Here is a 25,407-nt window from a genome sequence, read left to right on the forward strand (position 1 = left end):
TGGCCTTGCCATGTCAGGTACTGTTCTGACTACAGTACCTCACCAGCGCCACTTTACAACTTTCCCACAGCCTCCTAAACCCCAACAACCTGAAGGTGAGAGCTCCTAGGCTCTGCACAATCTCGACACCAAGAACTTGGCCTCCTCAGCGAACTGCGTCAACCCTCCTAGCTTCTGCATGGCTCTGCGTGAGTCTCCCTTTGCCTCCCTTAGCCTCTGCACTGCCTCTTCCTGGCTCACCCTTGATGACGCAAGCACTGCATCACCCTTCCTTTGTTGCTGCTCTGCTAGAAATAGCTTCTGTCACTTGGGACAGTTGTTTTCTGCTACTATTGCTCCGCTCGGCTGATGTCCTCAATTCTCCTGTGATCTGCAACCTCCCTCTAATACCATGTTGAAGTTTCTAAGTCTACCAATTAGAAACCTTCCATGCACTTTACTGATTTATTCCTACCTACTTGTTCCATTACTTAACAAGTTATTTACAATATAAATACTGAAAATAAACACTAGTGCATGCTCAACATATTACAAATCATCAACTGAAGGAAACAGAAACAAGCACACAAAATGACACCGTTATTTTTGGAGTAATGTCCCTATAAAAACCCAATGTGGGAAAATCGGTGCAGCTATCTGAGGGTTTTCTTATTAAGCAATTTCAGAGTACAATCTAGGTGCCAAATTCGGCTTACCCAACAGAGAATTTCCTTGGCAGTAGTACCTCTCAATCTGAGACAAACGTCCCGGCTGAAGCCCCGGATAAACCTTCTGGTATCTCCTTAGCCCAAATTTGCTCCAAAAACCCTAGCGTCAGCCTTTTTAGACTGCGTCAACCTCTCTCTGCCTAGCACTGGCCCTGTGTCGGCCTTCTGGCCCTGTGCGTCAGCAACGCTAGCCTCTCTAAAGCACTACGCAGCTCCTGGCTGCCTCTACGTGGCCCTGTGTCACTCTCTCTGGCTCATGCGTTGATATCCCGCCACTATCTCTGCCTCTCTGTACTCACTTCCCCTCAACTGCAACTCCGATCACTGATTCTATCTCTCTTAGCAAACCCTGCTCTAGAGAATAGAATCACTGATCATCTGGTGTGTTCTCCAAGTGACCCTCAAGCCCCCTCTTATACTTTTCTCGTTGACATATCAATGGTCGAGATTAAGTCCCTAATCAACGACTAAGATTAAATCTGGCTTGATCCATGTCTTTTGGACCATTCTAACACAATTTTATATTAATCCACATAATATTTTAATTTCCCTAAGTTTAGACTTAGGGACTCCATTAAAAATATTAATTATTTTAATATCTCCTACACTGTTTAGAATCTGCCCAAACCCATTCTGGGTATTGGAGATCTCATGTGCCCCAACCTCTCCACCAAATTTCGTGGCTAGAGCACATTCGATGCTCCAGTTTTATATCAATACCCATTAATATTTTATTTTTCTTTAGACTTAAGAACTCCATTAAAAATATTAATTATTTTAATATCTCCCAAACCAGGTACAATCTGTCCAAACCATTTTTGAGTCTTGGAGATCTCATGTGCTTTAGCCTCTCCACCAATTTTCATGGCTAGAGCACATCTGATGCTACCCCAAATCAACACAAGCCTCCTCTTATACTTTTCCTGTTGATGAATCAACGGCCGAAATTAAGTCCCTAATCAACGACTAAAATTAAAACAGAGTTGATCCTCGTCACTTAGAAGTTTCTCACCCACATTCTTATTAATACCCATTAATATTTTTATTTTCCTAAGTTTAGACTTAAGAACCCATTAAAAATATTAATTCTTTTAACCAATGTTGCGAACATCGACATCGGGATAAAATCGGCAAGTGCCCAAAAAACCAAAAAATTGTAAAAATCGGGAAAATATCGGTAAAATCGGCAAAACATCAATAAAATCAAGATACCATTAAAATATCGATAAAAATCAGCAAACATCGGCTAGGCCAAAAAATCGTGATTTCAAGATAAAATCAGGATGTTATCAAGATGTTCGCAACACTGATTTTAATAACTCCTCATCCGAGTGGAATTTCTCCAAACAATTTCTGGATCTTGGAGATCTCATGTGTTCTAGCCCCTTCACAAACTTTCGGAGCTAGAGCACATCCGATGCTACCCAAAATCAACACTCCCTCTTAGTGAGGAATGTGCTCTAGCAATACTTCTCAATAGAAATATTACACTGATCCACTGCATCGGTCCTCTATGTTGCTAATGCTTGGCCTGCTACCCTTCATCCACTGCATTGTTGCATCCTGAATTGCTTCCCATGACTCTGCCATTGTCACTGCTACATTTGTACTGCTACTCCCTCTCAAAATGTTGCATCATGCTGCCCATAGCACTACCATTACTAATTGTTGCACTGCCACTTAGTTACTGAGAAGTAAGTAACTAACACTTCACCCAAAAACTGACATGTTGGTCAGTGTAGATGCCTCGTGATGCTGAAGCTACCTCTGTTGCTAATCTATGTTGACCCTCTACTACTATTGCGTTGCTGCAAACTACTCTGTGCCTCTCGCACTGCTACAACATCCAATGCGTTCCTCAGACTTTGGTACTCTAGCTCTGCCATTATCGCTCCATCACACCTTGCTCTTACCAACACCCATCATTTTGCCACTGTCGTTAAGGGCTCCCCTAGCCGTATGTAATCCAAGAGTTTGGGCACCTCTAGGATCCTACCCGTATGCAGTCCTCTCTACTACAACTCTATGTTGCCCCACCTCTTCTCCAGAGGCGCTTGAGCACACATGGCACAATCGTCATCCTTGCTTTCCTTGTCAACTTTTGCTAGAGCAGCCTTCGAGTCAGAAGCCTCCTCTGTGCCCTTCTTTCGGGGCACTGAGTGGCATAATGTCCAAGTACCCCACACTTGAAGCATCTGACCTTGGAAATATCCTCCTTCTTCCGCTTTTGTTGCCCTTGATGTCCCGATCATGCGAGAGCTGCATCCTCCTCCTTCTCTTTCTTGACCTGGGCTCCTTTGCTGCTACTCCCTGCCTTAGTCAACCTCCTGATCTCTTCTTGTTGAAGAGTTGCCTACATCTCCTCCCAACTGGGGAGAGTCACTCTGCCCAACATACATTGGACAAATGTCTCCCAGTCCTCAGTGACTGCATTCAGGGCAATCCTGACCATGAACTCAAGATCTAGTGTAGACCCCACGGAAGTCAACTAGTTGCGAATCCCTTGCAACCTGAGAAGGAAGGGATCAATCTCCTCTCCCTTTTGCCTCTAGTACTGTCTCGGCTGATTTTCTAATAGCATCTTCCGCTAGATGGAAGTGCCATGGTACAAGGTGGTCAACATCTCCCACATCTCCCTTGTTGTGTCCTTCTCAACAATGTGTGGTACTACATGATCTTTGACCCCGTCTACGATCATGCACTTGGCCTTCGCCTAGGCCTCCTCATACTTCTTTAACTGATCAACGTCGACGAAACAACAACTACTTTCAAGGCATAGTCCTTGATGCGATGTTCGTCCAGGATTACCAGGATCCTGGCCTTCCAGATGACAAAATTGGAGGCTCTATCCAATCTGTCATGATCCCTCAATCCATTGAGTGCCATCTCTACTCAATCAATATAGGACTAGTTCTCTTCTCCCTCTCCTGTTGTTAATCCAGCAAGACTCGGATCTTGATTTCTTCGGCGCTAGAAATCCTCTAAGGAACAAGCTCCTCTAGACTCCCTCTGAGTCTTGATTTCCTTCACGGAAATCCTTCGGCCAAATGTCGAATCCCACCTCTCTAATCCTCCTTTACTGCTGCAACCCGAATATAGATTTATTTGGCTAGAAATCTGTCAAGGCAATGACTCCCTCTACCTCGCCTTTGTCTCCACAAACATTGTTCTGCACCAACAGCAACAACATCCCACCAGCTCCACTGATCAAAGCTGCACTGCTTCTCTAGCCCCGACAACTGACTGAATTGAGCCTCTCAAGCTCTGCGCTAGCCCAGAGAGCTGACGCAATCACTGTGTGAGCTCCTCTCGAGTACTACGTCACTCTCTACAGGCTCGGAATGCTTACGCAAGCACTGTGTGAGCTTCTGCATCATTCCTTTGGCTCTGCGTCACTCCTGCAGCTGCTCCTCTGCGTCTGAAACAACATTGTCACTCGGGAGAGTTGCTTCTCTGCAGCAAATTCTCTGGATATTCCGGTTGGTGTCTTCAGTCTCCTATGATCTGCAATGCTCTGATACCATGTGAAAAAATTTGAATCTAGACATCAGTTATCCTACTGCAATCACTGGTTTATCATCTCCTACTTGTTTTTACAAACAAGTTATTTAATTATTTAAACATCGATGAAAACACTATTGCAGACTACACATACATACAGATCATGAACTGAAAATAGAACAAGACAAATACACAAGGTACACTGTTATTTTTGGACAAATGTCCACGAAAAAATCCAATGTGGGAAAATCGGTGCAGCAGCTCTGAGGGTTTTATTATTAAGCAGTAGTTATGAATACACTCTAGGTGCCCTCTCGGCTATCCAGTTATAGAGATAAAAATATACTGACAGAAACCTAAGTGAGATTACCTCACTTCACCCAGCAAAAATCTCTCTGTTCCGACAACTGGACTGATCATCCCCGGCTACAACTGCGCTGCCCCTACGCAGTAGCTGCGTGGCACTGCGTGGAGCACACTGGGACACTGTATTAGCACTGTGTTGCCTCCTCTGCCTCTTGAAGCTCTGACGTCAGTCTTTCTAGCTGATTCTATTGATTTGGGGTAGCATCGGATGTGTTCTAGCCACGAAATTTGGTGGAGAGGTTGGGGCACATGAGATCTCCAATACCCAAAAAAGGTTTGGGCATATTCTAAATAGATCGGGAGATATTAAAATAATTAATATTTTTAATGGAGTCCACCTTAGGGAAAATAAAATATTAATGTGTATTAATATGAATCTGTGTTAGAATGGTCCAAAAGACATGGATCAAGCTAGATCTAATCTTATTCGTTGATTAGGGACTTAATCTCGGCCGTTGAGATGTCAACAGGAAAAGTATAAGACGAGGCTTGAGGGTCACTTGGAGAATACCCCAGAGTGATCAACCATTCTATTCTCTAGAGCAGGGTTTTCTAAGAGAGATAGAATCAGTGATCGGGAGAGCAGCTGAGGGGCATTGAGTACAGAGAAATAGAAAAGGCAGAGATTGTGTCGAGAGAGCAGCGTAGCAGCCAAGGAGAGTGATGCAGAGCCAACAAGGGCTCACGCGGGGCCACGCAGAGGCAGCCAAGTGCTACGCAGAGCACCAAAGAGGGCAGCATGTCTAACGCAGAGGCCCAGGAAGCTGACGCAGGGCCTCCCGAGGCTGACACGGGCCAAGAAAGGTTGACGCAAGGCCAGCGTGAGACGGAGAGGGGCTGACGCAGTCCAGATTGGGCAGACGCTAGGGTTGCAGAGCAGTTTCGTGCTGAGGAGCTACCAGAAGGATTTTTCAGGGTTTCAACCAGGAGATTTCTCTCAAACTGTGAGGTATAGTTGCTAAGGAAATTCTCTGTTGGGTAGGCCAGTTTCGGCACCCAGATTGTACTCTGATATTGCTTAATAAGAAAACCCTCAGATAGTTGCACCGGTTTTCCTACATTGGGTTTTTCCGGGGCCTTTGGTCCAAAAGTAATGGTGTCATGTGGTGTGCTTGTTCTTGTTTCTTTTAGTTGTTGATCTGTAATATGTTGAGCATGCACTGGTGTTTATTTTCAGTATTTACTTTGTAAATAACTTGTTAAAGAAAAATAACAAGTAGGTAGGAATAAATCAAAAAAAGTGCATGAAGGGTTTCTAAACTAAGTAAACTTAGAAACTTCAACAAATTCTACTACTCCTTAGGTTGAATTCGGATTTCTACTGGAGGATGGCTCTTCCCTTTCGCTGGAAATGTGTGGGCCCTTCCTCGCCCAGCGTCAACCTCCCAAGGTCTATGCCGCCTCCTCTGGCGTCTCTCTGCCTCTCTCTGTTGTGTATTCGAGGTCCCGGAGAAGATCGTTCGACCTCAAGTATCCCTGCCCCTCTACTGCAACAGATCACTTGTTCGATTTTCTCAGCAAACCTCGCCCCAGAAAAATCGAACTCTTTGATCTCTCAACTGTCTCTCCAACTGACCCTCAAGCCTCCTCTTATACTTTTCCTGTTGATGAATCAACGACTGAGATTCAGTCCGTAAGCAACAGCTAAGATTAAAACAGACTCGATCCTCGTCACTTAGAAGTTTCTCACCCACATTCTTATTAATACCCATTAATATCGTTATTTTCCTCAGTTTAGACTTAGGAACCCATTAAAAATATTAATTATTTTAAATACTCTTCATCCGAGTGGAATTTCTCCAAACGATTTTTGGGTCTTGGAGATCTCATGTGTTCTAGCCCCTCCACAAAATTTCGGAGCCAGAGCGCATCCGATGCTACCCAAAATCAACACCATCTACATCATGTGGGGAAAATCGACCAGATCAGGGCACCAGATCTCCTAAAAAAGAGCAAGCAGTACAAAGACAGTTAGAGGGTGAGACCAAGGGGCGCTTTTGCTGGTGGAGACCTGGCTTTAGATATCTGGAGCCTGAGGAGGAGGTTGAGCATGATGCTGAGAGCCCATAGGATGGTGAGGAGCACATCGATATACCCGGTGTGGCACAAGAGTCACCTTTATTAGAGACCTCTTTGATAGCCCCAGTTGACACCTTGGTGGAGAAGGTAGAGCCTACACACATAGAGCCATCTGTTGAGGAGGAGCCACCCATGGACAATATGCCAAAAATTGTTGAGGTATCTGGAGCTGTGACCAGATTTACAGGCAATAGATGCCCACGGCAGTTGCACCAGTTTCAAGCCAACCTTCTAGCCTTAAAAACGAAGGTCGCATTAGTGCATAAGGCTATTCTGCAGCAAAACGAGGAGTTAGAGGGCATGAGAGTGGTTTGTGTTGAGTCAACAGCCAAATTGACTCACGTTGGGGAGCAATTGGATTCTCTACTGGTGCAGCTAGAGTGCACGTTGGAGCGTGAGAGCAGCCCTCTTCAGGCATACATATACGGGGTAGACAACACTATTAGGTTACCTTGGCCTATTGGACAAAGAGGGATAGAGCTACCTAGTCAGATTTTATGTATTGACCAGGATAGCAAGATGAGACAACCTGAGTTGCACAGTGTGCAGCACCCGCATGTTGGGGTTGTTCTATGTGCGGGAGTTCGAGCATTCGATCCCTCTCATGGGGTTAGGTGGCGAGAGATTTTGAGTTGGTACCTGTTGAGTGGGCCATGGAGATGGTAGTGACCCAGGTGGAGCTCAACAGGAGTTTCCAGGCACTGGGGATGCTGGAAGCCTCGACTAGCATTGGGATCCAAGAGGGACCACCTATCATTCCCAAGTATACCAGTTGACTATGACCTAGAGGGTATAGTTGACCTAGCAATCGAGCATGCACCTCCGCTAGGAAAGTTTCGGTCAGCACCCATGGCCAACTAGTTTATGGATAGGCTTCTTGGGTTGACTTGGTACGACGTTTGTACACAGGATCACGGGGTGATCAGCACATTCTGGCAGGAGTTTGCCGGAGGTGGTTGCATTGGCAGGCCACCAGATGGCGCCTTGTATGGAGTTGGGGATTCTTCACTTTGTGTGGGGCACAAAGGACGCAGAGGAGCAGCGCAGGGGTAGCATTATTGTTGACACATAGGGAGATTCACTTCTCAAATCCCTCAAGGAGGATTTGGAGTGAAGATCCATTCACCGGAGGGTATGATGACGCGACGATGGAGGTGATGATACCAGTCGGGTGTGGGCCGACGCATAAGGACACAACTTTAGGCCATCTCATTCGGGTATGGGTAGTAGCATCTAGCATGGAAAATTGGTCTATAGATGGGCATGGAGACACATGGGGGAGTGCCTCACATCGCATTGAGTACATGCGGGGAGTGACCGGTGCAGTGACAGGCAGGATACAGGACGGTACAGGATGGCATAGCCATATCCAGGGGGTATTCAGTGGCATACAGTGGCATGTCGAGGAACGCAGTGTTGCTTGGTGGTGTGCAGTGACGCATGGTGCAACGCAATGGGATCTTGGAACTGTTAGTGTCGGTCTTGAGCCCTCCATCGGTGATCAAAAGCTCTTTGCATATGCATAGGTAGGTGTCTCATCAGTGTCAGTTTTAAATCCCGTTAGGCATGCCATAAAACTGATGGAGGAGCTGGTCCTTGTCCCCTTCTTGGCTTTGCTGGATCAGGTCATGTCAGGTATTAAGCTTGTGTCATACTTGTTTTGTTTTGTCTTGAAGTCCCAAGTCTTAGGTCTAGGGTTTTGGTCAAAAATCACTGCAAGGTCACGAGTCAAAGGTCAATGAGTGCCCAGCAAGCCAGAAGGAGACTCCATCAAATGGTCAACCTGCAAAAAGAATGAAGTTAAAGCGCCTCAAAAGCTAAATTCAGGACAAAGCAACTCAAAAAGCAGTGTTAAAAGTGAATGCCAAAATGGAACATTAGAGAGTGGGTTTTGTGATTTGATTTTTTCAAATTCAACCTACAAGAGCTAAATTTCCCTCTAAACATTTCATTATGCCTCTATGAGCTAACAAAGAGGAGCAAGAGGGCGAAAATAGTGAAGGAGGTCGAATTGCAGTGAAATTGGAGAGTTTCTCTGGTGCGCGACCACTCGAGCAGGGTGCGCGACCACCTGGGCGGTGCGCGACCACTCGAGCCCTCCTCCGCAGTGAAAATTTTACACTGGCGCGACCACTCCAAGGGAGGGGCGCGACCACTCAGGGAAATTTCACCATTTTGACTATTTCGGCCTGCAAAACACTGTTTTTACTTTGGTTGACTTTTGATGTATGTAAATGATGGATTGTTGGGTAATTTTCATGGCACATGGATACATTTACTCTCCTTTAACACTTCTAGAAGTTTCCTTGATGTAAATAGTGAATATTAAATGCATGGATGGGTTACCTAAGTTTTAGAGGCAAGTTGTTTTGACTACCTATTATCTAGTGCTCAGTTTAGAATTAGTTCAAACTGCTCCTAGGAAGCTGAGCTCGACCCCTAGAGGTGGGGAAAGGAGTTAGATGATCTATATTATGCCTTCTCTTGCTCATTTTCATGGTTGGACTCTTGAGGGAGAAGCTCCTATTGTATATTTTACTTGTATCTCTGCAATTTGAGGAAAAGGAAGACCAGGGTTTTGCAGACATCATTGGGATTCTTGTGGACTCTTGTGTTGATGGTGTGTTCTCTTATTGTAATTGTAAGTGTGTTTATGTGTTCCATCTCTTATTCTATTGCTCCTAATTAAACAAAAGAAGTGATAAAGTTTGAATTCATGCATGCCATGCTCAGCTTTCAATTTTGTTTAATATTTATGTTTTCCACTGTCTAAAGAGGATTCAAAGTCATTGTTTGCCCTCTTTAGCTCCCTCTCTTTCTTCCTTGATCATCCATCTCAACTTAAGGCATCAGCACAAACTCCTTCCTTGCCCCAAAGACCCACCTGCAAAAACTGAGCTCAATCCCCACACCCTGAATTGCACTCCCTCCAATTGCCACCAAAAACCCCAAAAAAAAAAAACTTTAAATCAACCCTCCTCATCAGTTTACTAGCCTAATATCTTTGATCCTAATTGGTCTACTCACCCCATTGAGAAAATACCTTGAGTTTGACCGGAGAGAGCCTTCTCATACCCCGTAGGGCTAGCTACGAGGTGAAATGGTTTGATGTTGCCTTGAAGGTTTACCTTCCTCAGCCTAGGGTGAAATCTCAAGCGCTAACATAGTGGCGACCATACTGGGGAGAACAACTTAATCGTTTGCTCATTGTCGTGTTATTTCATAAGTCTTAAACGGAGCCTGAAGTTACGCCAGGTAGCCTTCGAAAACGCTCTTGTTTTACATCAGCGTTAGTAGATAAACGCTGCTTCAGTCAATCTCCGTGAGCTTGTGGATATAACGCTTCATTTGCAATTTACCCCAGTACATGTATCAAGTTCAGATCTGATTGTTGATAGTGGACAACGATCAGACACTTGAAAGGCTGAATCATTCACTTGGCGACTCCTTTCACTGAAGAATCCAGCAACCTATGCTTCATGGTGACTTCACTGCAGGAAGATCAGTAGCTGTGAGATTTTCATGATGGACCTAATCGCAAGAAGATATGCTCCCTTGAGCCGAGATCACATCCCAGGTTTTCCAAATAAAATTCCGAAGGTGGATTGGTCAAGGAATTTGCCTACATTTAAAGATGATGGTAAGAAGGATGCTGCTCTTCATCTAGTTAGATTTCACATGCATATTCGCAAGTTGAAGGTTGATTTTCCTGAAGATTGCTTGATGAAGATATTCTTGGCCACTCTGGAAGGTAAAGCCCAATCATGGTATGAAAGTTTGCCACCTGCTTGTATTTACTGTTTAAAGGATTTTCATGCCTTGTTTATTGAAAGATATCAAGCATCTTATCCATCATTGAATTTAGTTCAAGACTGTTGCAAGCATGCCTATAGTTTTATTGAAAGCCTTGAGAAGTTTTATGAAGATGATAATTTCATGGATGAAGAAATCATGGAAGCATTGTATGAACATTCAATTCAGCAACATGAAGAGAATCTAATGGATACCCATCAAGATGATCAGGAAATTTTGCAGCAAAATCAAGATCAGCAGGTTGAAGATGGTCATATGGCTGTAATTGATGAAAGAGAAGAGCTTATTTCAGATCTGCCCACAGAAGAAGACAGCATGCAGATTGAAGAAGACACGACAGCTACTTCAGTTCTAGATTCAGATCATGATGACCAAGCGTACCTTGTGCCGAAAGAGAGCTCTGTTGTTGAGATCATAGACAAAGTTCTTGATCCAAATGTCCTTATGCCATCAGAACAGAGCCTGCATGAGGAGGTAATTTTCAGCCAGCTCATGAACAGCAAGGTGAGATCTTTGTGCAAGTGATGAATCTCCTTTCAATCGCTCAGTAATAAATGATAGTTTGAGTGCCCTATCAGATGAACATAATTACTGTTTAAGCAGAAGAAAACAAAAGGCATTGTCTCCTTTGTCTGAAGAGGAGATAGATCAGCTCTTGAAAGGTCCTGTTACAGCCCAAGCTACAGCAGATTTGCAATGCACACCTAGTCAGGAAAGTGTTGGAGAAACTTCTTCCTCTTTTGAAAAAGATGACTGTCTTATAATCAGTTTTGTAGACCAGCAAAAAGATAATTTTTTCTTTCACAAAGATGATAAGGCTGTCATGTTTGATGATCTTGAGGATTGTTTTCTGTTTAAGAATGACCTAGACCATGAAATTGAGGAATATAAGCTTGAGAGAGACAATATGTCAAAATTTCTCACGGTCAAGGAATTTACAGCCAACACTCATATGGCAGAAGCTTATACTTCTCTGTGCCTTCCTATCAATCAGCAACCCACTGTTTTTTCAGATCAAAATGAAGGGAGTACTTATATTTTTGCAGCCGGATCTCCAAACAAGGTAGTGCTTCAAGATTATCAAGATCCCTTTGGCATTCTTCTGCAAGTATTAGAAAAGATAAATGTTGCCTGGTTCATTATCATAAGTTTTGGTTTCAGTGGTTATTTTGAGTTGCCTACAGGTTCATCGTTTCGCCTACTCGAGATAAGCGAGAGCAGAAATTTGGTATGTAGCCATCTGCTGGATTGGTTACATTGGAAAGCTCATTATACATGAATGTACATATTTCATTAGTATGCAGGTGGTTGTCATCATGATTTCAAATCTTGATGGACTGCTGCCCTTCCATAAGCTTTGTAAGTTCTTGTTTTAGTTAAGTCAGTCATGAGTCATTTGTGTTTGGTCTATTGAGTGAGTTTTTTCAAGTTATTTCAGTTTGCCATCGAGTCGGTTTGAGTCAAGCTTCAGTTAAGTTTCAGTCAGTTTTCAGTCAAGTTTTCATTCAATAAATGTGTCAAAGTTTTGTGTCAAAGGTGTAAATAATGACTCCATCGCCCAATGGTTGCAAGCACTGGTCTGCTCTCCCAGAGGTCTAAGGTTCTTGGCACCTCCAAGGAGCTACCATCCCCATTGGAGCCAATGTTAGTGTCGGTCTTGAGCCCTCCATCGGTGATCAAAAGCTCTTTGCATATGCATAGGTAGGTGTCTCATCAGTGTCAGTTTTGCATCCCGTTAGGCATGCCATAAAACTGATGGAGGAGCTGGTCCTTGTCCCCTTCTTGGCTTTGCTGGATCAGGTCATGTCAGGTATTAAGCTTGTGTCATACTTGTTTTGTTTTGTCTTGAAGTCCCAAGTCTTAGGTCTAGGGTTTTGGTCAAAAATAACTGCAAGGTCACGAGTCAAAGGTCAATGAGTGCCCAGCAAGCCAGAAGGAGACTCCATCAGATGGTCAACCTGCAAAAAGAATGAAGTTAAAGCGCCTCAAAAGCTAAATTCAGGACAAAGCAACTCAAAAAGCAGTGTTAAAAGTGAATGCCAAAATGGAACATTAGAGAGTGGATTTTGTGATTTAATTTTTTCAAATTCAACCTACAAGAGCTAAATTTCCCTCTAAACATTTCATTATGCCTCTATGAGCTAACAAAGAGGAGCAAGAGGGCGAAAATAGTGAAGGAGGTCGAATTGCAGTGAAATTGGAGAGTTTCTCTGGCGCGCGACCACTCGGGCAGGGTGCGCGACCACCTGGGCGGTGCGCGACCACTCGAGCCCTCCTCCGCAGTGCAAATTTTACACTGGCGCGACCACTCCAAGGGAGGGGCGTGACCACTCAGGGAAATTTCACCATTTTGACTATTTCGGCCTGCAAAACACTGTTTTTACTTTGGTTGACTTTTGATGTATGTAAATGATGGATTGTTGGGTAATTTTCATGGCACATGGATACATTTACTCTCCTTTAACACTTCTAGAAGTTTCCTTGATGTAAATAGTGAATATTAAATGCATGGATGGGTTACCTAAGTTTTAGAGGCAAGTTGTTTTGACTGCCTATTATCTAGTGCTCAGTTTAGAATTAGTTCAAACTGCTCCTAGGAAGCTGAGCTCGACCCCTAGAGGTGGGGAAAGGAGTTAGATGATCTATATTATGCCTTCTCTTGCTCATTTTCATGGTTGGACTCTTGAGGGAGAAGCTCCTATTGTATATTTTACTTGTATCTCTGCAATTTGAGGAAAAGGAAGACCAGGGTTTTGCAGACATCATTGGGATTCTTGTGGACTCTTGTGTTGATGGTGTGTTCTCTTATTGTAATTGTAAGTGTGTTTATGTGTTCCATCTCTTATTCTATTGCTGCTAATTAAAAAAAAGAAGTGATAAAGTTTGAATTCATGCATGCCATGCTCAGCTTTCAATTTTGTTTAATATTTATGTTTTCCACTGTCTAAAGAGGATTCAAAGTCATTGTTTGCCCTCTTTAGCTCCCTCTCTTTCTTCCTTGATCATCCATCTCAACTTAAGGCATCAGCACAAACTCCTTCCTTGCCCCAAAGACCCACCTGCAAAAACTGAGCTCAATCCCCACACCCTGAATTGCACTCCCTCCAATTGCCACCAAAAACGCCAAAAAAAAAAAACTTTAAATCAACCCTCCTCATCAGTTTACTAGCCTAATATCTTTGATCCTAATTGGTCTACTCACCCCATTGAGAAAATACCTTGAGTTTGACCGGAGAGAGCCTTCTCATACCCCGTAGGGCTAGCTACGAGGTGAAATGGTTTGATGTTGCCTTGAAGGTTTACCTTCCTCAGCCTAGGGTGAAATCTCAAGCGCTAACAGGAACGTTGCCTCCAAGTAAGCATATGGGCAGGGGCATTAGGTGTACCGTTGGATGCATCTCACCTAGGATTGGTGAGGACATTGTTGAGCATCTGGGGACACCATTCTTAGCAGAGACAGGGCTTCGAGGGAGTTATCAGCAGATTCGATGCGGAGAGAGTGTCGTCTGTAGGATCACTCTTGGGCATTCCAGCAAAATTTTGATCATACTATTTGGGACATACCCGCCCATCATCCTCCAGTGTTGCTTACAGTCACAAAGTGTTTGGTTGTCTCCCCTTGACACTCTCCATTCAGGCAGAAGGGTATGGGAGGTTCACCCTAGACAATTGGATGAGACATCGCATGCCATGAGCCAGGAGGAGACTCTTCAATTGAGACCCTTGGTAAGTGCATAAGTTTTCGGATACAGGCTTAGGGATGGCGTGGTTGATAGTCGAGGTAGTGTATATTCCACCCCTGAGTTCACACTTGAGGGACAGTGGATGGTAGACTTCGTCTACAGGAGGGTACCCAGACTCTGAGCAGTGTCGAGTTGTATCATCAAGTGTTTGGATAGAGGATTTCACTATGTGGTCTAGCAAGAGCAAGGCAGGTTCACAAGCATGAGAACTACTCCTTATACTTGGGGTCCACCCAAGGAATACATACAGGGATCGAAGATGAGGGCCAGATGGGTTCTAGCTGGTAACGACGTTATGCAGCAACATCTCGTGAGGAGTGGGAGTTATGAGCTCCCCGTATGTTTGGGGAATCCAGGGATCCGGTTGGCGGGCAAATCACTCCACTTTGTGATGAGCAAGGTCATGGTAGAGAATGATCTAGTTCACTTTGGGTTTGACACATGGGGGATCACTGAAGCCTCCACTGTAGGGTGAGGCAGACTTGTCTTATTATGGCTCAGAGTTGAGATTGGCAGTGGAGGGGTAGATATTGGCATCATGGAGATACCCGAGCAAGATGAGATTGACTCTCACAGACTTTTCGCCACTCAGCCTCAGGAGGAGAGGATATTGTCTGCACACAATGGGAAGTATGTCATAGTCAAAGTAGTGCAGCGTCAGCATGGTGGCACCACTTTGGGACTAGCAAGGAACTAGGGCATCACATCTCTTAACAACTCAATAACCTTTAGGGATGTGTTGGCTACTACAGGTGGAGATCATACAAATCTTCCATTGGGCTTTAACGAGTCACTAATGGAGTAGGGGACCTCTGGTACTTGCACTGGGTAGGATAATGAGTGGAGCGAGGGGAGCTTCATGTTGGACAGGATGGCTTGGGATCCGTGTATTGAAGGATTCTTTCATATCAGGAGAGTGCAGAGGTCAAGCACGATCCAGTGGCAAATCTGGGACCCTGGCACATTTTGCAGTGACAGTGGGGAGCAACGGTTAGAGAGGATGCTTGCTTAGGCATTGCTTGAGGACAAGCAACTTTTGGTGCATTGGAGGAGCTTACCGGATGAGGATGCTACTTGGGAGGGCGAGCGCATACTCGAGCATCCAGCACTGAAGTTGCTTGGGGACAAGCAACATTTGGGAGGGGACTGTAATGTCCCTTCCTAAATTATTTTGGAACGAAATTAATTTCTACATTTTGGGGTCGATTTTGTAGGTGATGGAGCCCATTCGATTTTATTAGGAGGGTAGACTTAGTAGAAGTTATTTTGATGTGGTTAATTTGTACGTGGGGGCCACCCACACTAGGAGAATATGCATTCCCTAGTTCGATTTGCATGGAGGAGAAATCGATGGTTAAGTGAGGGACCCACGATGGAGGGAAAATGGAGTTGGGAGTGCAAAGATTGACAGGTGCAGTTACAGCAACGTAATTCGTATTTGGAGGAGGGCCAGCTATGAAGGGTCAATTTTTGAAGGTTTGAACCAAGGGAAACCCTTTCTAGGTTTTTCTGGGTTTTTGGCAAGGAGTACGCTTCTAATTCTATAGGATTTTTTGGGCACTCTAGAGTGGGAAAATTAGGGCGTGAAGTCAGACAACAATTGAGTTTTGGAGCAGCAATGCAGTTTTGTGGAGGAGCTGGTTATTGCAGTCATTGGGCTTTCTGGTATTCATCACCTAGTGCTTGTAGCTTGCCATTAAGGCAAGCCCAAGTGCACCACTCCCACATTATTGTACTTTCCTCCCAAATTATAATAAAGTGGCTCAGTTGTTGGTTATTCCTAGACTTTTTTATGGGTGTGCATTGAATGTTTCAATTTTATGGGGTTGATTTTATTGTTTGCTTTGCATAGCACTATTTTTCCTAGTTTATAACATTAGATAGGAACACGGGAACCATTGGAACAGGTTCCCCACCTCTCAGGAGCAGTTTCAATGTAACAGAGGAATTAAATGATAAATTCGAAAATTCCTCAAAAATAAAAAATCAAGGGCCAAGATTAAAAGATCTTGAAGTGTTTATCAACAGCCAACATTATTTTGACAAGGATCAAAGAAACTAGCCTTTATTTTTCCATTTGGAGGATTTATTTATAAATTAGAGAGTCATTTGAGTCTCTAGATCTTGATCTCTGGCTAGAATATTGTTGCTGAAGCATTTTTGTATACTATTGTCCTGCTGGGAACTATTTTTTCTGCTATAATAAAAGACTTGGGGTGTAACTCGAGGTGTTCTTGTTTGTTGATCTGTGGTATGTATTGACTATGGACTTCCTATGTTTTTATTTACATCAATATTTTTTTTTAGATAACACATAGTGATTGCAGGTACTTCAATCCTTGGTCTCCAAGTTCACAGACTGTGGGCAAGGATCATTTTGCTTGGATCCTAAGTTTTTATATGGTAGATTAAATCTTCGATAAGGCTATAGTGAGCATAAATTTTCTGAAGCATTTTTAGTCATTTTTCAAAAGAAAAATATTATAAAAAAATATTTTCCCAAAATCCAATAATAATAAAAGAAACCCTTGTATAATTTGTAAAATAATTTTTTAATTTTAATTGTAAATTATTTCTCTAACTTGGGTTGGGTTTTTAGATTTGTTTTGTATATATTTGGGGTTTGGGTGTTGCATTTTTAATGTTTGCAGGTTGGATCAAGAGATCAAGAAGAAGAAGAGCTAAACCTAGGCCCTTAAGGGTAAGATCTAGTCTCTAGACAATTTTGTAGGTCTATTCACTAAAGATTTCACAGCAAAATTCAGATCCAAGGAAAAAAAAATTTAAGACAAGTGTTTTCATTTTCAGGCCTCTCAAACCTAGATCCGACATACTCAGCTGCTGCGTCAACCCAGTGACCCCCTGCAACAGCATTTTTCAGCCCTTTGGGGCTGGCCGTAGGCCTAAAGGAATTTCCTTCTCCCTCCTTCCCTGCACAGAGGGTCTTAGCCCTTCTCAGGGCTAGTCGTAGCCTTTTGGGGCCTCAGCCTCCCTATGGAAGGCTAGACAGTTGCCCTTGAGGGTTTTTCGTGGCCTTCTGAGGCCTAGAACCCTCAGCGCCCTCCCATTTGAGCCTCGGTTACCCTTGCGTCAAGACTTTGAGGCTTTTTCTCACCCAGTGTTGACCTTCTATGCCCTTCTCTAGCCTTGTTGACCCCTGATCTACCATTCCAGCCCCCTTCTCCCCAAACATTGGCCTAGCATTGGTTTTTCTTTGCCTCTTTCACCTTAATCTTCCCTAAAACCCTCCTCTGATTTTTCAGCACTGAATACTTGGTGCTTTTGTAGGTTTTGAAGCTCAAAAATTCTATTTTTCGGGTGGAAGCTTGATCCTAAAGTTTCAACAAATTTTGACCAAGGGTTCTTCAAGTCCTTGGGCCTAGGGTTTGACCTCTAAACCCTAGTTTTATCTCTGTTCTATTACAGCAATTAAATCAGTAAGAATTAAGCCCTAAAATCACATGTTTAATGGTCAAAATCACCTAAAATTGTAAAATTTAAATTTTCATGAGTTTTGGCCACTTGGGCATCTTAGATCTAGCCTAGATCTAATTTTATGCTTGCTAGAATTTACTGCATAACTGAAAATTTCAAACCTGAAATTTCTAAAGCATGCACTTAATAAGAGTCAAAAATTTTGAATTTTCAGTTTTCAGCAAAATTTTACTATTTTTTGGCATTTTGGGCATTGTCTTTAGTATTGCTAGCTTGTTGATCTGTCATCTATTTATTGCTGTAATAAACATATCAGTTCTGAAATTTGTTGAGTCATACTCTCTAAAAGCCGTAAAAAAATGAAATTTTCAAGTTTCAATGCATTTTTGCTATTTTTGGGCACACTGGTCATTATTCTTGGCATCATTAGCTTGTTGATTTATGATTATTTATTGCTATAATTAATAAATCAGATCTGAAATATCACTGAATACATCATCATAAAGTGGGCTTAACAAGTTAGTTTTCATTTGTTGGTCATCAGAAAATTTTATGTTTCATGTGTTGGGCAAATTTCATGATTTGAAGTGGTTTCCTTACTGTTGTCATAACATTAACAAAGTCTGAAATTTTTGAAGTGTTATTGCTGATCTAAATTGTCATAAATCTGAAATTGGCTTATCTCATCTTGGTCTCAAAGGTTGTCTAACTTTGCACTCAAAATCTGAAGTTAATCTTGTTGATGAATAGAGTTAACTTGGGCATCTAAGTTTAAATTGGCATAATATCTTGTGTTGATAATCATTGGTGGATAAGTTGATTTACTTAAGCATCTTGTGGATTGACCTATAGTTGAATTTTGCACTTGTATCCGTTAGCATCTATCTTGTTTAAGATTGTCATCTCAATATTGTCAAGTACTCTTGTAATAAGTTGATTCTCACTAAGTACTTAAGTAACTTAAACAATCTTAACTCAAGATAAATTTCACTCATCATCTTGCATTAAGCATCCTAGATCTAGCTTGCATTAATAATTTACCTCCTAGCATAAGCTAGGTTGATAGAAATATAGGGCAACCCTTCTCACCTAGCTTGAGGAGTCTCGGCAACTCTTCAGTGGTTAACATGACGACCTTGCAATTGTTAGAGCCATAGTCTCTGCAGCGCCAGAGGCACCAAGTGATAGGAGCCTAATAGAAGGTATCATTAATCAGGCCCTAGCCTACTTCCAGTTAGCCTCCTTCCCACAACCTACCTTGAGGTCTAGCTTCAAAATAGTTAAGGGAAGGTTACATTTAGACTAAGCATATAATCTAAAACTAACCAAGATCCTTGCACTTCATGTAGATTTTAGTACTTGCATTTCATATAGGTTAGTCAAGCATTTAAGCAGAGGGTGTCCATCTGGCCACTGGGTTTCAATTTATAATAAGTAAGAATTGTGACTACATTAAGGCACTGGTCGCATTATTTGAAAATCTAGTCTAATTAATAAATCTTGCTCTAATTTAGCCAAGTGTCTAGGCCACTCATCTGTGTCTCCCAAGCAAGTTGATCACCAACTTGTCTTCCTTCACTTCATCTCATAGGAACTACCCCCCATAGCCTGTTGTTGGTAGATAGCTAGAACGGAGTGGGCGGGGATCAGAGTCACAGCCCCCGCCCTGAACGGTTGTTGCAAGTGCCTGTACAATCCAGGCGACAACAGGGCCTCTTCTGGGTGACACTTGGATGATTAGGGACAGTTTGCAAATCCCCATGGCACTCAGTATAGTTATAGGCTATTGGCTTTCAGTGAAGGCATCAATGTAAAGTCACTTTTCAGGAAGTGTCCCTTTGCATTAGTTTAAGGGAATTGAAGAGTTTTAAGCAGGAGTAGCCTTTGCTTGGGAATTTCAATTTCAGTGCTTTTCAACGTGATGCTTTAGCATCTCCTTCAGTGTGCAGGCTCCTATTCTTGACTTTTTGGCTTTTTTAAGCAGGATTTTCCCAGTACCCCTGTTGTTTGGGTGAATTTTCCAGCCCATGATGTACTTATTTGTTCTGTGAAGTAAAATATGCAACATTTCCAAAAAAAAAGATAAACTGCAAGAATTGAGTTGACAAGGTGCCACAGCATGGCCCAACTTTCACAGAAATGACAGTAAAATTACTTATAATGACCACCAACAGGATTTGCTGCTGCCAATACTGATGTTCGAGCTGATAAACTCGCTACCAATCCTGCTTTTGCAACAGATACACTCTGTTGTTCCATTGCTTCAAGAAGAACCTGAAAAGATCATCTCCTAGACTTTAGTCCTAATATTCTAGAACATAAGTTGAAAGCCCTAAGTCATTATAGAAAAACTTTTGCTATGATATGCATCTAATACCTGATGTTCAGCAGACATTTTATCAAATTCATCGATACAGCACACTCCACGATCAGCAAGAACCATTGCCCCTAAAAATAATAAACACTAAATCATTCGCAAACCATTGCTAGCTACAAAGATAATAAAGTAGTTATGTTCTGGAAATGAAAATTAAAAATAATACATTATCACAAAGTCTTTAATTGGCATAAGGATACAGAGATAATTCTGGTCTATCAATGGGACAGCATTAGGCTGCAAGGATCACTAGCCAGATAATTGCCAAAAGACAACTAAGAAGAAGCTTTCAAAAACAAATTTTACATCAAACCCAGTTCCATTGTAAGAAAGCTCAAAAACTGAAGGCATCAACATGACAGAGCAACCAAGCCAACTGACACAATTGAAACAACGTGTCAAACAATTACCTGCTTCAAAGGCATAATCGCCTGTCATAGCATCTTTGACCACTGCAACAGTGAGACCAGCATTAGTAGTTGTGTTACCACAGACATAGATTCCTCGGGGTGCAACAGATGCAGCAGCTTGTAATAGCTGGCTCTTTCCCAGTCCAGGATCACCTGGAAAGCACATACCATGAAAATAATAATACATCTTTATCTGTATATCTTCTAAGAAATATCATATTTTCAGTACTCTGAACGATGGAATCGGTATAATTCTAAAAACAACAATAGATATGGCATAATGAAAAAGAAATATTGCATTAACAAGCTGAAACACAATTGGGGACTCAAAATTATATTGAAAAGGGCATTACAACCATATAAACATGTTAGAAAGACACTTACCAACAATAATTACATGAATATCTCCTCTTACGGGAACTTTATTTTGATCCATGAGATGCTTTTGCACACCTCCAAACAGTGCCAGAGTTATTCCAGCTTTGTGAACAGTAAAAGGGTAAACAAATCAGCTATTGAAGAATAGAAGTAGCCAAAATTTTAGATAGGGGCAATATCATTATTGCAGTCAACAATAACAATGTCGAAAGTGCCAAGAAATGCTAATGAGCATAACAAAAAGCATGTAGAAATGAAAGATTGTGATATACAGGATACTTTCTTGTCTGACTTCTTACAATTTTATATCAAGTAACAAAGCATTAATGAACCCACCAATTATAAAACTGCATCAGAAAATGAGTTTTTCCAATCATGAAATATCAAATATGCAAAACATGCAGAAAAATAAATATACGATTTAATTTGAGAAAAATGGAAAAAAACTAAACAGAATCTTTTTGGTTGCAATTTATCGAATAATTCAATTACTTTCCCCATACAACTATCACTTGTGCCCATATTGTTGTACAGCATAAGTAGTCAGGGGATGAGGAGCCTCAATAAATCAAACAAATTCGAAATTGAACAGCTGTCATGATAACAAGAGCAGCTGATGCTCAGGGTGATATAAATGGGAGGTGGCACAACCTCTATAGTTCTTCTCATTGTGGAGCTTATGAAGCAATCAGAGGCATAAGTTCAACATAGATACCCATCTGGTAGAAGGCCTGGTCTGATCATGAATCCTGACATGCAGACATGAAGTCACGAAGGAAGAATGAGAGGTCAACAATCATTGAACAGTTGGGACATGCTACAGTCACCAAACTCAGTGCGCACGGGATGAAAATGTCTGAAGATATAGAAGCACAGATAAGGGCCCTATTTGAATAGGTTGCAGAGCTAAAATTTGCAGTTGACTATTTCGAAAAGGGAAGAGATCTTTAGTTTGGAGAACTAAGATACACAAACAGTATATGCCAGAACTCTGAACTCCTAGAAATTCCAGAAATCAGATCAATTCAAAGACTTCTCTATACAGATCACTATAATGCCGATATTCTCACTGATCTAGTGACAATGAATATCACAGAAAATGAAGCCTCGGGCCATACTATCACCCTGTGAAGTTCAATCTTCAAGATAAAATGACATGGATAATCAAGATGATTTATGCTTGTATGATTCAGCTAGTATATGTACAATAGGACTTGGGGAACTCTAGGGATTGTTTCCTTTTCAGGGTAACTACCTTAGAGACACGCTCTGTCAGGTGAGATATTGCAGCATGTATGAGATTCCTGTTCCTGTCCCTCAGATCCAGGACTGATTTCCCCCTACACTCAATCATACACCTATGCTTATTCTACAGTAGTATATCATCTCCGGCTTCCAGACACTATTTCATAGGTGCTAGCAAACACTACTCCATGATCATTTATTTCAATTATTAGTATTACGATTCCATGTGTTGTTTCCTAGCTTATAACAGTGTTGATGATTCTGACTTGTTTGTAAAGTGTGCCGCAACATAGATATGAACCGTTATTATGTAAATCTAAGTAAAAGTCTTACCTTCTTATGTTGTCTAACCATGGGGAACATAATTGTTCTCAGCCAAATGTGTATTGGCCTAGGCCACTAGGTACTACAAAATATCCAGGTCCACCCCCTAAAGTCCTAGAGCTCAATCTCCATCTAAGGAAAAATATCAAAAAGAAGAAAAGGTTGTTGTAAAAAAATGAATAATAAATGGTTCCCTCTTGTTGACCATATACATGTCAAAAGTTCCAAGAAGCAGAGTAAAGAAGTGTGGTCAAAAAAAATTTCAGTCATTATGATAATTGTGATCACAAATTCTGTTTTTGTATTGTAAAAATGATTCTAGTATGATTATTAAGCCATGTAACACCACCTAGGTAAGCCTATGATTCTTCTAAAAAGGTTTCACTCTAGGGAGTTTTTTAACCTCCCTAATTACTTGTGTTTCTAAGCACGAATAATTGGCAAAGTTTTTCTCCCAGATATACCCCAAAGCTAGGGTGGAACTCATTGACAAGGTATAGGTGAGTCCTAGTGTTATTGAGTCTTAAAGGGTCTATGTCTATGTGTGAAATTTCCCTTCTAAGGGTTGAGTATTGTAAAATCTTGATGTAAAAGTGTGTCTAGAAATATTTTTGGTGAATGTTTCCTCATACTTAGAACACAATTACCAAAATATTTTAGATCCACTTAGAGGGTGGAAAATATTTGTAATTCCTCATGAGTCTATTAATCAAATTTCTGGAAAAAATGGAAATAAAATTAGCCAGAAATTGTCAAAAAAGTAAAATGAAGGGAAAAATGAATTACCCTCCAAGTAAAAAAATCATCAAAAAATTATCGAGGCCATTTTTCAAAGGAAAAAATTCAAGTCAAAATAAAAGCTTCATTTCCAAGGCAGAAGGGCCCAATCCAGAAATTTGTTGGACCCAGAGGATTATTTTCTCGAGCAAATCGAAATTTTTGGACCAAGCAACTAATTGTTTTGCACAAGTAATGATAATTCTATTTTTGAAGATTCTCTAGTGGTCCAGAAGTCAAAGTTTGATCCCTCCAACACAGTAAACAAGGAAAATCGAATTCTTTTGGAGATTTGTGCCAACTAATCAAGGGATCGAAATTTTTTCACAAGGATCAAGCCATGGATCGAGCTACTAGCCATTATTTTCGACTTGAAGGGGTTGATCCCTCTCATTATCTATATAAGGAAGCATTTTTCTCCCCATTTGAGAGGATGATTTCATGTACTGAGCTAAGCTAAGCTGGAAATTTTCTTTTAATAATAAAGCATAAGTCTTTGGGGTTTCAATTCAAGGTGTCTCTCTCTATGATTTATGGTATGTGTTGAATTATTTTAATGCTCTAATGGTTTATTATTGAATATTGTTGTTTCAATAGCCAATGGTTGGATCATTTATTAGCATAGGTATCTTGCTTTAGGTGTTGGGTCCTAGAGAAACATTTTTTGCTCACTCAATCTAGCAAATATCTCTAAACCTTGAGGGTTTGAAGTGTGCATCTAAACCCCTTTTGAAACTAACAATTTATCTTCCAAAGCGTGTAGAGATCTTCAGGTGATTCAGCCCTTGGGCAATCCCAAGTACATAGACTCTGAGGAGATCTTCATCTTGTTTGGCTTCTCGGCTTGATCTAACGATTTGTGGTGTAGGGTTTTGGCCAGTATTGTTAATTTGTGTACCATCGGATGGTGTTCTAGTCTCGACAGTTGTCAGAGAGATTAAGAAACACTAGGACTCCATAACCCACAAAAGGTTTCAAGACTCCATAATCCACCAAGAGATGCCTTAATTAAGTTAAATACTCAGTGATTAATTTTTCCCTAAGTCTAACTTAGGGAAAATGATTAATTAACAACAATAATTAATTGAGGAAGGTGAGATTTCTCTAGAAACTCACACAGATCGACTAGGAAATAATTTCAGTCATTGATTAAGTTTTAATCTTGGTCGTTGGTGTCCCACAGGGAGATTATAAGAAGAAGAAGATGGGTAGATGGAGGATCACACTTGACATTGATTTCCTTGGGCAGTTCGATTTTCCAAAGAGCAGCAACATTCTGCCGAAAGAGTTCGAGTAAGAAAAGGGAAGCAAAGACAGCGAGGGGTAGAGACAATGAATCTGGAGGAAGTTTTCTAGTTTTGGAGAGTCAGAAAGAGGAGACCAAGATTTTCTCCAGGAAGCAGTGCATAGACTATGCAGTTGCTTCAAAAGAGCAGTTCGATCCAGTGGAAAGGAAAGACGTTTTCAGTTCCAAAGGCCAAGAAGATTTTCTGGAGAGTTGGAGAAGCATTTTCCCAGTCAACAACAAGCAGGACGGCTAGATTGGTGGTTGTTCAGGCAGTGTGTTTGGCAAGGAGCGCTAGGGTGACATAGAGCCTACACAAACCACTTAGATGGCTAGTTTTTCAAAGGTCATACAGTGTCAGGATTGCTCTGAGGGAGGGTAAAATCCCTTAGTAAATTTTTGTCAGTATTTCTCTTAGATAGATTCGTCAATTTGGCAATATTTATTGTACTCAAAATTTTCTCAATGTTACTTAAAAATAAAAACCCTCAGTCTCTGCACCGGTTTTCCCACATTGGGTTTTTCTGGGACTTTTGTCCAAAAATAACGGTGTTATATTTTTCAGTTGCTAGTTTATCTTCCGCAGTATTTTTATTTGTGAAGATTGCAGTGTCAATAATTTTTTGTTGCCGTAGCAATAAATTGCTAAATTAATTTACAGTTAGAAGAATTAATTCCAGTTGCTGTAATAAAAATTTCAGTAGTGAAATTTTCACAAGTATATTAAAACAAAATTATTCCATCACTTATTTTCAAAATCTAGTTGGCTATCAAAGAATTATTTGCTAATTAGAGCTTGAATTTTATTTGTACATATTGTAAATAATTTGTAAATATATTTTCTAACCCTTGTATTTTATTTTTCACTTTGTAAATAATTATTTGGGGTTTTATTTTCTAAAATTCTTTTAGATCTTGGGATTGGCTCTATTTATCTAGCTTGCAGGGGTCAAGGATCAAAGTTTCA

At 41.4% G+C, this 25,407-nt stretch overlaps 1 protein-coding gene across 2 annotated transcripts in view; it reads right to left on the reverse strand.

Annotated features, from left to right (window-relative positions):
• Nucleotides 1–25,407, reverse strand: part of LOC149184523 (putative DNA helicase MCM8) — a 328,833-nt gene that overhangs the window by 131,831 nt on the left and 171,595 nt on the right. For both annotated transcript variants that reach the window (XM_089417565.1, XM_089417564.1), the window contains exons 7-10: nt 20,816–20,911; nt 20,432–20,584; nt 20,022–20,092; nt 19,800–19,918 (exon numbers count right to left, since the gene is read on the reverse strand). In XM_089417565.1, the coding sequence (XP_089273691.1) occupies nt 19,800–19,918; nt 20,022–20,092; nt 20,432–20,584; nt 20,816–20,911 (439 nt within the window). The remainder of the gene's footprint in view (nt 1–19,799; nt 19,919–20,021; nt 20,093–20,431; nt 20,585–20,815; nt 20,912–25,407) is intronic.

This window comes from Pinus tabuliformis, chromosome 3_2 (assembly GCF_031772625.1).
Source record: "Pinus tabuliformis cultivar Carrire ecotype Pingquan chromosome 3_2, CPIR1, whole genome shotgun sequence".
Lineage (NCBI taxonomy): Eukaryota > Viridiplantae > Streptophyta > Pinopsida > Pinales > Pinaceae > Pinus > Pinus tabuliformis.